Genomic DNA, 13,887 nt, shown 5'->3' on the forward strand with positions numbered 1-13,887 from the left:
ATAACTAAGAATTTCAAATGATTAAATGTAAGTGCCATAGATAAAAGAATATTAACTCCTCCTGTATTCGTCAGGGTTCTCTGGAGAACCAAGGAGATTATCTATATATATATAATATATATTAATATTGATATATAATAGAATATATAATCCATTGTATCTATATTTAAATTCATTTATTTAGTTCTATAAATTACATATATACACATAAAATTTATATATAAAAGAAACTTTGGCCTTGCCCCTAACTGCCTCAAAGAATTTAAGACAGAAGTCCTGTTCCAGGAAGGAGCTGTCAACGTAGGGAACTCTAGATGTGGTAGAGAAGGAGGTACCTAGCCGGGCCCATTTTACACAAGTTCTCTCTCATTTGTTTAGAGATGGCCCAGCAAACATTTGGTTTTCTGTCTCCCTGTGAATTGGCTTCCTCCTCTTTGAAGTCCCAAACCATGACCCCCAACCCCGCGCCTTTGTAAAATATCTAAACCCTAACCATAGGCCTGGCAGACACGCTGTAGACTGAGCAGCAGCATGAAGACCAGGGTCAACCTGATGACATTGTGGGTGGGACTACTGGCTGTTTGTCCACATCCTTGTCCTGGGCGCCCAGGAAGGCAGTCACCCAGCAACTTGCAGTGAGGTGTGGCGTGTGACTATGTTTCAGCCAATGCAATGGGAGTGGAAGTGGTGTGTGCCATTTCCAGGTTGGAACTTTTGAAAGCAGGTTTGTCTTCTCCGTGTTCCTTCTTTCTCCTTGTGCAGATTGGTTGCAGACAATGATACAGGCGCCAGGAATGGCGGAGCCAAGAGACGGGAATTCATGGGTGACTGACACACCCTGTGGAAGAGAACCACCTGCCCAACGCGAAACCCACCTTGGCCTGTAAGGCAATCACACATAAATTTCTACTCTCTGGTTATTCTTTTTCGGGATCTGCTTGTTATTTTCTTAACTATTATGGAAATATTTCAAATATGCAGAAGAGTACATAGTATGACCTCTATCTCCGGCCCCAATACCCAGAAAGAACAGACGTTGAATTGTGCCCTATTTGCTTCCGATGTTGCATTCATTTGCTGGGGCTGCCATGACAAAATACCACACGTAGGGTGGCTTAAACAATAGAAATCTATTTTCTCACGCTTCTGGAGGCCGAAGTTCAAGATCAAGGCGTTGGCCTGTTTAGTCTCTTCTGAGGCCTCTCTCCCCGGCCGCTTCTCCCTGTGTCCTCACACGGTCTTCCCTCTGTGTGTGTCTGAGTTCTAATCTTCTCTTCTTACGTGACTATCAGTCACATTGGATTGGAGCCTACCCATGTGACCTCACTTTACCTTAATTACCTCTTTAGAGGCCCTCTCTCCAAATACAGCCCTATTTTGAGGTCCTGGAGTTAGGACTTCAACATATGAATTTTCAGGGACATGATTCAGCCCACAACGATATCTCTGTTTTTAAGAAGCAAAATGTTGCCGTCACACCTAAAATTCACATTTCCATCCCGTTCTCCTCCCTCCCTCATCATAGGTATCAATATCCTAAAATTAATTACATTCTTTATGATTCCAAGAATAGCCATGTGCATGGCTCCATTAACAAAAGATTACATTTTTATGCATAGTCAAGACATACATGTGTATGTCTCCGTTAACAAATTCTTACATTGTTATGCACTTAAAAAATGTACAGGAACAGCAGCACACTGCACATGTCCTTCTTTGATTGGCTTTGGGCTGTAAATGGGGAAGGAAAAACAGCAGCTGAGGGTAAGAGAATGAATAAACAGCTTATGCATAAAAACCCAAAAGGACAGATTTCCAAGAGCATCCAGGTTGGTGACCATGTGCAGGTTCTGGGAGAGTGGTTACCTGGAAAGGACATGGAAGCTCAGTGCCCTTTCCCCATGTCTTGCCCTATGCGTCTGTTCCATCGAGCTATTCCCGAGTCATATCCTTTTCTAATAAACAGGTAATCTAGTAAGTAAGAGGTTTCTCTGAGTTCTGTGAGCCGCCCTAGCAAATTCATCGAACCGGAGTAGAGAGTCTTGGGAACCTCCTACTGACAGCCAGTTGCTCAGAATCATAGGCGACAACCGAGACTTGCTATTGGCACCTGCAGTGGGGGCAGTCTTGGGGACTGAACCCTTAACCTGTGGGATGTGTTGCTGTCTCTGGGTACATAGTGTCAGAATCGAGTTGAATTGTAGGACACCCAGCTGGTGTCCCAAGAATTGCTTGTTGGTGTGGGGGACTCCCCCGACCCCCAACCCCACACACATTGGAATTGGTACCAGAACCTAGGAACAAACTGTGAAAGATAAGCGTCTTAGCTTGGGTTCCCATAACAAAATGCCATAGCGTGGGTGACTTAAACAGAAATTTATTTTCTCACCATTCTGGGGGCTGGAAGCCTGAGAGCAGGATGCCAGCATGGTCAGGTTCTGGCGAGGGCTCTCTCCTCAGCTTGCATAAGGTCCCCTTCTCACTGAGTCCTCAGATGGCGGGGTGTGTGTATGCGTGTGAAGAAACAGAAAGAGAGATCTCTTCCACTTCTGATGAGGCCACAGTCCTATCTGATTTAGGTTCCACCATTATGACTTCATTTTCACCATAATTACTTCCTAAAGACCTTGTGTCTGGACATGGTCACAAGGGGGGTCAGGGCTTCCATATATGAATGGCGGGGAGAGAGAATTCAGTCCATAGCAATAAATAAAGAGCAAATAAATAGAAACAAAGGTTTGGCATTTCTCTTTCTCATTTCCTTTCTTCCTGACTTTACTGTCTTGCTCTTTGTCTAGCTTCTTGAACAAGTAGCTCATTGGTTTCTAATTTTTCTTTTTAGATACGTATGTTGAAGCTATCTTTCTTCTAAGTATTGTTTAATTCCATCCACCAGATTTTGTCATGTAGTGCTTTCAGCTATAAATATTTCCTGAGTTCCATATGAGATCACTTTCAATGCAAGGTTCTATAAGTTCCCAGCCATTATTACTATTTTCTCATCTGTCGCTCCTTTTACAAGTATGTAATGTTCCTCCTTGTCACCATGTTGGTTTTGTCTGGAGCTTTACCTCCAGATTTCTATAGATATACCTTTTTATTGACAGGTAAAGGACAAAATGAGGAAATATTTTTGCTATATATAAGCATGGTATCTGTCTACACTCCTGGGACAGTGTAGACTTCTAATCTGTCACTTATCCACCTTTGTGAAAAGGAATTCTAATATTGGCTCACTGAAGTCATTTTTGATGAGGATTTTTAGGCTGCTTAATTTTAAAATGGCTTACGATGAGGATTTTTAGGCTGGTTAGTTTTAAAACTACAGATGAGATTCAGGCTCCAAGGAATGGAATTTGTTTGCCCCTTTGTTGGGAAACATTTACATTCCTAAGGGAAACCTCTATCTGTGAAGATGCCTCCCTCTCTGTGCCAGGAAGAAGGGGGGATGGTCTTATCTCTAGAAGCTCTTAATCAATGCCAGAGGCAAGAACTTAAGTTGGTTACTGTCTGGCAACCTCATGTAACTGACCCCCACCCCTCCCCCCCCACAAATCCTCCTTTGTCTTTAGCCGAGGATAAAATTCAAGCGGTGACTTCTGCCATTTACTCAATCCGGTTTGATTCTTGTCTAAAAGTCATGGGATCACCCAATGATCAGATCCCACCTGCACTGATACCATTTTAACTTTTTTTCATGTTCTTTCCTTTGTCTTGTAAAGAGATGAATCATATACCTATGCCTTAAATTTAGCCCTAACCCTCAACTAGGGGCAGCAGCAGGAGCTCTGACTGCCGGTGAGTCTTGTCCCCACGCACCAGCTCTGCCTGCCCATGGGTCCTGTCCCCATGCTATTCTATACTATTCTCTAAATAAAAGAGCACTACTGCCAGATCTTGAGAGTCTAAGAAATCTTTCTTTCGACTCCTCGGCTCACCGACCCCGCATCATTTCGGTCAACAGCACAGGAAATTGGTAATATGTATGTGTGGGGACCTGGAAATGGCCACCCCAAGATATGTCTCTTTGGCATCAGGATTATTTGAGGCTGATTGCTTTTGATAAACTGGGACAGGGAAGGAGGAATGGAACTTGCCCTTTGTTAGGGCACATTTATATTTGTAAGGTAAATCTCTATCTGTAAAAGTTGCCTCCCTCTCTGTACCAGGAAGAAGAAAGGAGATGACCTTCTCTCTAAAAACTCTTAATCAATACCAAAGGCAAGGACTTAAATCTGCATTTTATTGTGCTAGTCTGGTAACCTCCTGTAACTGACTTCCCTCCCTCTCCCAACGTTGGCATTTCTTAAGGATTAAGCATCTTTCCTTAGGCTAGGAACTGATTGCTGAGCTCACCTGTGACCGCCCAGCTCCAGACAATCGACTTGAGTCCTGCTATGCCCACTGAGATAGCAGACCCACTACCTGCTGTGTCCATCAAGTGCCGACAGGGCAATCTTGTGACTATTGTGGGAGGGACATTTCAATCACATGTGAAACACCCTGTTTGGCGGTATATAACCACTATGTGCATCCCACTTCTTTGGTGCCCTTTCTTCCTTCAGGAAGAAAGGCACCGGGCCACGGTTCCTCATAAAGCTTTGTTTAATTTTCTCTTGCTATTCTGTCTCATGTGAATTTAATTCGTTCTCCAGCCAGACGAACCCAAATTTGGGAAGAGGAAATGTCTTCCTCCCCTACATATGTTTTCATCAGTCAGGTAGTCCATGTTGTGCTGTATTCACAACAAACTCCTACGTCTCAGCTAAAAATAACCAAGGTTTATTTCTCGAACATGCTCCATGTCATCAGGGGCTGGCTCTGTATTATCCTTGCTCAGTCTGGAGGATTGAGTAGATGGCAGCTAAAAGATGCTCGATCCAACTTCTTGCACAACTGCCAGGCAGGAAAAACACACTCCTACTGTTTGCCAAGGTTTGTCTGGAAGAGACAGCCTCATTTTTGCTCAAGTTTCATTTGCCAAAGGCTCACAAAGTCACATTTGCCTTTAAGGGGCCAAGAAGATACATCCCTTCTGTGTGCCAGAGAAGAGCCGACAATATCTGGTGAACGGCAGTAATAATAACTATACACTGTGCTCTATTGTGCCTTCCAAAGCTTATTTTTGCTTTTTGTTTGTTGATTTTTTCAAAAATTCCCTTCAGTTATGTGAGTTACCATAAATCCTTCTAGTCAATTTCTTTAATAAGAAAACTGAAGTTAGCCAGAGTTAGCTTCTTTTGCTTAAAAAAAAAAAACGATCTAACGCATTAGACTTTGCGTTATAAATGTCACTGAGCGGCTTAGGAAAGTGAACTTCAGTTTACACCTTGGGCTGGTTTTCAAGAAAGGGTACACACCGATTTTTGAAGGATAAGGTTTTAATAGGAAAAGAAGCAGGGCATGGCATGAGCCAATATTTTGATCCAAATAATTATTGGTGACTGCAGCATGTCAGGCAGGGAGCCAGCTGTTTTTGCATATGCTCTCTAAGTCAATTTTAATTCTTTATAAGAACAATATGAGGTGAATCTTACTATTCATCACTTACATATGCAGAAACTGAGGGTCAGGGAGGTGAAATGACCTGTGCAAAAGTCACTTAACTAGCAAATGATGGCTTTGTTTCAACTCCATCATCTGATCAGGCAGAGGTGAAAGAGAAGAATGCAATGTGTATTTTTGGGTAGTGGGTACTGTTCGGTTTGGCAGGACTGTGGGATACATGAAAGGTGGAGGGGCCCTTGAGTGCTAAGGCAGAGAGTTGGAGTCTATCAGGTAGGCAGTGAGAGGAAGGTTTCTGCATCAGAGAGGGCACTGGTGGAGCCATGCCTCAGAAACATTGATCTGCTATTCTCCTCTACGATGAAGAGAAATGAGGCACGCTGGAGGCTTGGAGACCAGTTGGAGGAGCATTGTAAAAACTCACATAGGCCTGAATGGGCATGGGTGTTGGCAATGGAAAAAGAAAAAAGTATTCCATCCAGTCTCCAGACACGCAGGGAATTGCTGAACGAAGTCTGAGTTCTCCCTATGTAGATAGCTCGTACTTTTCATTATAGGTTTCTCAAGAACTTGCTCCCAGAAAAAACCTGGATGGAGAACAAAACAGGTAAGTGCCCAAGTGAGAAATCTACAAAGCTCCTCTCCCCCAAAATCACCTCTTCCCCATCAGTTGTGGGGCCTAACATTTCACCAATGGGGTTCCATTCTTTCAAGAGTCTCTTATTTAAGTAGGACTATCTGTGGACAAGAGGGAGAAGGGACACTGGGAAGTGTCCTCATTAGCAGCATCCAGGCAAGTAACATAAATGTATGAGGGCACTCTGGGGCGGGGGGGGGGGCACCATGAAGAACAGGGCACATGCTCCATATCAGGGGGGTCTTTCAGTTCTGGCTGAGGGGCCCAAAGTTGCTGGATCCACTATTTCAGCAGAAACCTCATAGCCAAATTTTTTGGGAAAGTCCTCAATTTTAAAACATGGCAACCAGTTTAAACTTCTAAATATCACTGCGCTGGCCACATTCAGCTCTTAATTTGTTACCAGTTTGCCACCTCTAGGTTAAATGTTAGTACCATTTTATCAAAACCTTTCCAAATTTGAAAGCACATGTTTAGTAAAACTAGCTACAGAGCAGGTTCATTTGGATTGCCCAGAGCGGGCACAGAGAAGTCTGGGAGCCGGGCAGGGACTGTAGGGAGGCCCCTGGACCACGTGTTGGGCATCCTGGCGCCTGAGCTTTGAAAGGGAGATGGACCACGGCAGTGACAATATTTGCTGCAACCGGGCCCTCCTGGGCGACCACCCAGAGCTGGGCTTGGAGCCGAAGGAGGGATGGGCAAGCTGTGCTGCTCCCAGCTCCAGTTGGCCCCTTCCCATTAACATTACAGGAGTGCAGTCGCGTGGAGTTTGAAAAAGCATCCCTAGTTCCACGAAATGATTTACAGGACACCAGACTCTGCATTTCAGAGGTCTCCGGTGTACCATAAAAAATATATTCTAAAGGAATAATCTTTATCTGAGCTGAAGCTGCAGTGAAGGAAGCTCACGTCCAGCTGAGAGCAGCCGTGAGCTTCTGTTCACTCAGGGAAAAGTCTGCGTTCATGTTATTGGAGTAGCATTTTTTTCTCTCTTTGGCACTAGGTATCTAGTTAATATTTAGACATTATATACATTTTCTTTCAACCGTTGTCCCTGTTATGTGATCAAACAAAACCGGAGATGCCAAGCACACCAGCCCTGTAGGCGAAAGCAGACCCTCCAGGCACCCAGCTGTGGCTAGCAGGGTAAACAGGACTCACTGGAGCCAGCCTCTGGGAAAGACTGGCGCCAGGTGCGTGCAGGGCCAGCCCCTGCCCCCAGGAAGCAGAGTCCGCTGGAGTGCCTCAGTTGATAGCTCTGCCTTTTCCTGACATTCCAGCCTCGCGTTTCCTCTACCTCCCTGAGCAAAAGGAAACAGGAAGCAAAGTCTAGTTTTGAATGTTCCAAAGCCTTCTGATGTTTACCATTCCCCCCAGGAGAGGGAGGTGAGGGACGGAAATCTCTCTGCAAAGAAGATACTTTTTAATTCAATGAAGCGATGCACAGACACAGCAGCACAGCTTCTCTCTGCTTATAAGGTGTTCAGAGCGATGATAGTCTCAGTCTATTTTGGTCCAGGGAAATCTGAACTCCTTTAGCGGCAATGGCCCCCAAGGGGCGCATGTGCATCTGTGGTTCAGGGTGTCGAGGAGGAGACAGCCTCTCCTTTTGGAGCAGAAAGCACAGTCAACCGGTGGCGGGACAGAGGCAAAAGCTCTAGGGCAAGGAAATCTGGGGGTTTGTGTCGAAGCTCCACCAATCAGGAGCTTCAAGCTAAGATGGGGAGGCTGGAAAGATGGAAGTTGGGATGGGAAACCTGGTACGGACAAGAAATTCCTCCTGGGTCAAAGGCACGACGATGTCCAGGGAGGGAGAAGGGCGGGTCACGGATGGACCGAGTTTGCCTGGAGTCCCATGAGAAAAGGGGAAGCGAGAGCTCACCACCTTGTGGCCCCAAGCTTCCTGTTGGGCCGCACTGGAGGCAGGCGTCGGGCTCTAAGTCCCTGAAAGTATCTGGAGAGAGAAGGAGAAATTGGCGTCCCAGGCTCCCAGGGGAGGGGAAGCACGCGGGGTTGGGCGGGGAACTTCTCCAGCATGAATGTGGTGCGGGGCGGGGGGCGGGGCGGTGGAGGGGCACGATCTCCGCTTTGCCGGGTGCCCCAGGCGTAGCGCACGCCTCTGTTCCGCGTCCCCCTCCGCAGGCGCGCGCGAGGCGCACTCCCCCTTCCCTCGGCGGCGCGGACCGCGCGCCCGGGCCCCTCCGCCTCCCCTCCGCCTCCCCTCCGCGCCTCTCTCTCCCCGCAGAAAGTTAGCAGCGGGGAAGGAACTCGCGGCGGCAGAGGTTGAAGCAGGAGCCGCGTCGGAGCCGGGGAAGCGGGGGCGCTGCAGACGGAGCAGGTGAAGCCGGTGGGTCCGCGCGTCCCCCTCGGTCCCCTTGCCGGAGGCTGAGGGAGGTGGTGGGGGGCCACCCGGACTGCGCGGGAAGAGTGGGGAGGGGAATCATGCAGCCGGGCTCTTCCCCGGCGCAGCGAGATAGCGGCCAGGGCCGGGGGTGCAGTGGCGTCGCTTCATGCAGCCTGGGCGGGCGGGGGCGCTGGCGGCGGCTGAAACCATGTCCGGGCAGCGCCGGGGGCTGCCGCCGCGAGCCCGGAGCCGCGATGACCCCGTGGCCCGCACCTCCTCCGCCTCCACCTCTGGCCGCGCTGCCGCCGCCTGGCGCGCAAGCTGCTTTTTCTCTGCGCCTTGTCCCTGTCTGTCACCTACCTGTGCTACAGCCTCCTGGGCGGCTCGGGCACCCTGCAGTTCCCCATGGTGCTGCAGGAGCCGCCGAGCCCGCCGCCACCCTCTCTACTACCGCCCCCCGTGCGCCTCGGCACCCCCTCGCAGCCGTCCGCGCCGCCGCCGGACAACGCGAGCCGCGGGGAGCCCCCGGAGCCCTCCAAGCAACCCTCCAAGCAGCCCTCTGCCCCCGTGGCCGACGGCTGGGGACTGGCGAGCGGCAGCGGGGGCGCTCGGGACACCTGGCTCCGGATCCCGGTGGCCCCTGTAGAGATGATCACGGCGCAGAGCGCGCTGCTGGAGAGGGAAGCGCAGGAGTCCAGCACCACCCACGACGAGCTCGCAGGCCGGAGAGCGGTCAATGGGAGCAGCGAGAGGGGTGGCGCCCTCAGCACCCCCAACTATGGGGAGAAGACGCTGCCACAGGCGCTCATCATTGGGGTCAAGAAAGGAGGCACCCGCGCGGCTGGAGGCGATCCGAGTCCATCCGGAGGTGTGGGCGGTGGGCATAGAGCCACGCTTCTTCGACAGGAACTACGAAAAGGGGCTAGAGTGGTACAGGTAGGACTCTGGGCTCGGCGCAGGGGATAGATGCGTGGGGAAGACCCAGAGGGAAAGCTGCGGCTTCCCACGCCCTTCGACATCCAGGCACCTCTCCGAGAGCCCTTCGCCCCACGAGGCCTCTGCGGACCCTCGCGGGGCTGCTCGGGGGAGCGCGGAGAGGGCTGGAGGCTGGCCAGGGATCACTGTATTTCAGGGCTAGGGGAGCTGGTGTCACACTGCCCTGCCTGCCTCAGTCCCCTCACCCAGGGAGGTGCTTTCTGAAGCTGCCTAGCTCCACGCCTGGGAATCCCCAGCCCAGGTGCCCGCGGGGTGTTTCCCAGCCCAGGCTCTTGTGGGGCTCTGCTCTGCTGCGTTGGGGACACTAAGGCATGAAGCAGGATAGCTAGATTGACTGAAGGGCTTTGAGTTCTCCTGGAATCTCTCAAAATCGCCCTCAAATGTATTTGCGTGTCTGGAATCCGACTTTAGTATTTTCAAGTTAGAGCAAAATGAACAGGGAACGGTTAAAAAGATGACGCTGGTGAGTTTTGTCTTGGTAGAAAAGACTGAGGATGTTCCCCATCTCCAGGACTTTCTATCCCCAGGTGGCTGCAGGAACCCTGGGTTGCTTTGGCATCAGGAGCATCAAGGTCTGCACGACAGTCGGTGCCCTAAGAGTTTTTACATCCTGCACCCCTGCCCTTTCTAACCGGCGCCTCCTTCGCAACAGATGTTCATCTCCCTTCTCTGCCACAGTCTCCTAGCGATGAGGGAAAGGAGAGGAGAGTAGAAAGTTAAGTGCAGGTAAAATAAATTAGTAATCCGGCTTTCTTGCCAGCCATAACATTTAAAAAACACTGGAGCAGATGCCCCAAAGGCAAACATCCTTTGCTCCCCCCCCACCTTTTATCTCTTTCTGGAAAACATCTGGATGGCTGGTCCCATCTCTGTTGCATCTCAGTAATTAATTGGAGTTGTCAGCCAAACACAGATTTTGTCAGCTAAAGTGATATTATCATCTTCACAAGGCCAATAGGTAAAATAAGGATTTTTTCCTGACAAGGTGCCTTGCTGTTGAAGAGATGTGCTTTCTAAGTTTAAATTACAGCCTGCAAGAGTTTTAGAAATAACCTAACTTCAGAAATATATAGTAAGTGTGTATTATATAATAATATATATTACTATATGTGTGTATTATGTAATATATATTATATATGAAAATATAATATGTATTGATTGATTTCTTCCACTTTAAAAAATACGCCTTATGCTTTCAAAGCTTGAGAGAAGTACATTTAGGCATAAACATTCCAGCCGGTTAAATGGAAACAGTAAACGTGTCTGTCAATATCTTGTCTGTTTCAACAGCGAGAACTAACTAATTGCAACATTTTAGGAGGCCTCAAACAGCCCCTTCCTATCAAAACAGAAGCCAGTCAATGCCTACTTGAACTGGAAAATCAGTATTTATAACATTGCAAGTCATGGCTTCCAGTTTGCGATTAGAATTACAAAAGGTGTTAGGAGGATTACTGCAACAACAGCAAACCAGAGAAAGGAGGAGATGTTTGGGAAGGTTTCGGTTGTTTAATCGTTGGTTGTAGGAATGTTCTGATTTCTGCTATGGGGTTGCTTCAGCCCTCTGAGGGTCACTGTGCTCTTTTCCAGTTCTAATTTCAAAGCTGTGTATCTTGTGAGAAGTGTCAGATGCCCTTTGGGGGAGAGGAAGGCCTGAAGATCAGACCTTTCCAACATGTGTTGTGTTGCTTTGCGGCAGCTGGAAATAGAGATGGGGTGTTTGATTCAGGTGACTTGAAGTTGATGTAGGGTGCATGGTGGAATGCGTGTCAGGAGGTCCCATCGTAGGGTCTGGAGAATTTTCTGAATGAAAGGATAGAAGATGCCAGATTTTCTCATGTTCTTAAATACTGCTGTTGGGAAATGAAGGTATGAACCGGCCTCGCTGTCATGACATGGTTACTGAAGATGTCATTCCAGCTTTATGGTTCTCTCAGCCATCACTTGTGATATTTGGGGCATGGTGTCAATATTTGGTAGCCGCCGTATAACTGTTACGCTGAAGAGACATGGATAGAGCTAGATTCCCTTGATCCTCACTTCAGAGGACCACATGGTATCTCTGTGTCCTCGATCTGCTACTCCAGAAATTCACCCATGCGAGACCCTTATGATGCTCAGTGGTGCCGATTGGAAGTGCTGGAGGAGAATCTCTCCAACATAGAGGGAATCATTAGCCACCCAAACCTGTCTGTTGAGAAGACTCCCAGAAACCCCTTGGACCCACAGTTGCTGAGTGTGCTGGGACTGGCCTTGGATAGCTCTCCAGCCTTACAAGGGACAGCAGTGTTTTGAGGACATTTTCATTAGCTCTGTCTCTCCTCTCTTTCTCCCATGTAGGAAGAGGGGATGACAACCTCACTCTGTTGTAGAAAAGGAAACAGTGGCATTGATTCAAACCAGTAAAAGACACCTCTTGGTTCCCTGGTACAACTCCGTCTTTTAAATGGTGACATCTGTACTTAAATGGTTATACCAGGTATTCTGCCTGAAATCTTACTCTACTGTTTGAGTAGTTAGAGATCCACAGGTTAAAGACTTTAATTTTCCCCCCATTTATTTGTTTTTGTATTTCTTTTTGTTTTTGGTGTGCTTCCCAATAGCCTACTAATTCTGCAAGTGTTTCTGGTTGCTGTGTTTTCAGCAAGAGGGAGAGCAAGAAGAAATTAGGGCTGCTCCCAGCGCAGCTGGCTTTGGGTTTCCTCATATCCAACTAGGCAGCCCTAGCAGATTTATTTCTAGTGTCACTCCAGTTATGTTTAAATCTAGGTTTTGCTTTCTCTCATGCCATCAATCTAATGTGATTTAAAAACACATCTGAGATGAGACCATGTGCATTTGGTTTTCAGGGCAGGATAGACTGATGGATTAGGATGTGTGTGTTAAAGCTACGGAGAAGCAAGCCTCACTTGGTGGATGGACACAGGCCAATGATTAATAAGTGGGAGTAGGCTGAACCCTCCACTCCTTCCTCCCTTCACCCACCTCCCCCAAGTAAAAGGGTAAAGCCACAACACATCTTTCAGTATGAGCTGATACACAGTGTCTGGGCAGAAAACTTAAACTGATCTAAGGGATGAGACCTTGTGGCAGGCCAGCTGGCTGCCACGGCAGAACTCATCAAAGTGACAGAGACGACTCGAGCTGTGGTCTCCCTCGTGGTTTACAGACTGTACAGTAACCACGACCGCTTTGCTTTGGAAACCACTCAGCTCCAGGGCAATGGGAAGTCACCCTCCATGGTTTCAAGTTGTCTTCATTGGGCCGCCAAAGAGGAATGTGCGAACTTAACCACTGCGCCACCAGGCCGGCCCCAAATTTATCTTTCTGAACAAAACAAAAATATTTCCATTGTTTATACCTTCTTTACTGAAGCATACACCTGGCTTTTGTTGAATACAAAGATGTTTTCCTTATTAATTTTTAGTAGAATTTTGAACCCTTACAGACCTTAGTGAAAACTAAAAAGTAAGCAATTATGTACTATCTTTTATATTAGCATTCTAAGCGCTTTTTATAATTTCTAAAAACATGTTATTTCATAGTACAATCTTTAAAAGAATACAATATCTAAGCATATTTTAGTTTCTCTGTAATAAGAAGCCAAAAGTAGATAAACTTAGACATGTTTAGTGACAATGTTTCAATAGGTTACTGTATTTGAAAATTACCCAGATATCTAAAGAGTTTTTTATCATTTAATTTCACCTGGCAAAACTTCAAAGTTTCAAGTTAGCAGAAATATTTTGGAAGTGATTTTAAATACACATGCCATAACACATAATTGTTAAAAAGTTCACCCAACACTCTTATCTTTTTCGTGTCTATTTAGTTTACTTGTTCCCAATAATTATTTAGGTTGCCTGCAAAACTTCATGAGACATTAGACAAAATTAGCCATCATTTTAACTTATTACTTTGCTAACAAATTTGGAACAAGGATAACATGGGCTTATTTGACTAGTAAACCTAGGCTGCCTGTCTGCATCATATCCAATGTTGATAACTTTAAGGGCATGCTTACTTTAATCAAACCAACAAACTTAACTAAGCTTCTCTTTACCAAAGATTATTTCATATCATGTTAACTTGAAAGACATTTGGGTGGTTTCTATTCCATTTAGAAATAATTTATGTAAGTGCTTACTTTAAACCAACTGCATATAGTTCTTTAGAAATTATACCATCTGGAGATAAAATATCACACATATAGCACACATAGAGACAAAGAAAAACTCCGCAGCTATTGTTTTAAAATTACAGCTATGAATCAGGTACAGTAATACAAAGCTCCCTGGCTATGAATCCAAGTTTTGTTTTAGGCCTTTTACTAATGTTTTGTGGAGAAGACACTCAAGATGCTAGATTTTTGGCTAAGCTGCTCTTATGGCCATTTTTCTTTCCT

General features: G+C 46.9%; 2 protein-coding genes across 4 annotated transcripts in view; both read left to right on the plus strand.

Moving 5' to 3' along the window:
• The window catches only part of LOC138921490 (ral guanine nucleotide dissociation stimulator-like), a 265,069-nt gene that overhangs the window by 63,954 nt on the left and 187,228 nt on the right, over nucleotides 1-13,887 (plus strand). The gene's annotated exons all lie outside the window — the stretch shown is intronic.
• Nucleotides 1-13,887, plus strand: part of LOC138921491 (heparan sulfate glucosamine 3-O-sulfotransferase 4-like) — a 64,205-nt gene that overhangs the window by 33,613 nt on the left and 16,705 nt on the right. For all 3 annotated transcript variants that reach the window (XM_070255653.1, XM_070255654.1, XM_070255652.1), the window contains exons 4-7: nucleotides 763-883; nucleotides 6,063-6,112; nucleotides 8,388-8,489; nucleotides 8,858-9,422. In XM_070255653.1, coding sequence (XP_070111754.1) covers nucleotides 8,892-9,422 — 531 coding nt within the window. In that variant the 5' untranslated portion in view covers nucleotides 763-883; nucleotides 6,063-6,112; nucleotides 8,388-8,489; nucleotides 8,858-8,891. The remainder of the gene's footprint in view (nucleotides 1-762; nucleotides 884-6,062; nucleotides 6,113-8,387; nucleotides 8,490-8,857; nucleotides 9,423-13,887) is intronic.

Source organism: Equus caballus, chromosome 30 (genome assembly GCF_041296265.1).
Source record: "Equus caballus isolate H_3958 breed thoroughbred chromosome 30, TB-T2T, whole genome shotgun sequence".
Lineage (NCBI taxonomy): Eukaryota > Metazoa > Chordata > Mammalia > Perissodactyla > Equidae > Equus > Equus caballus.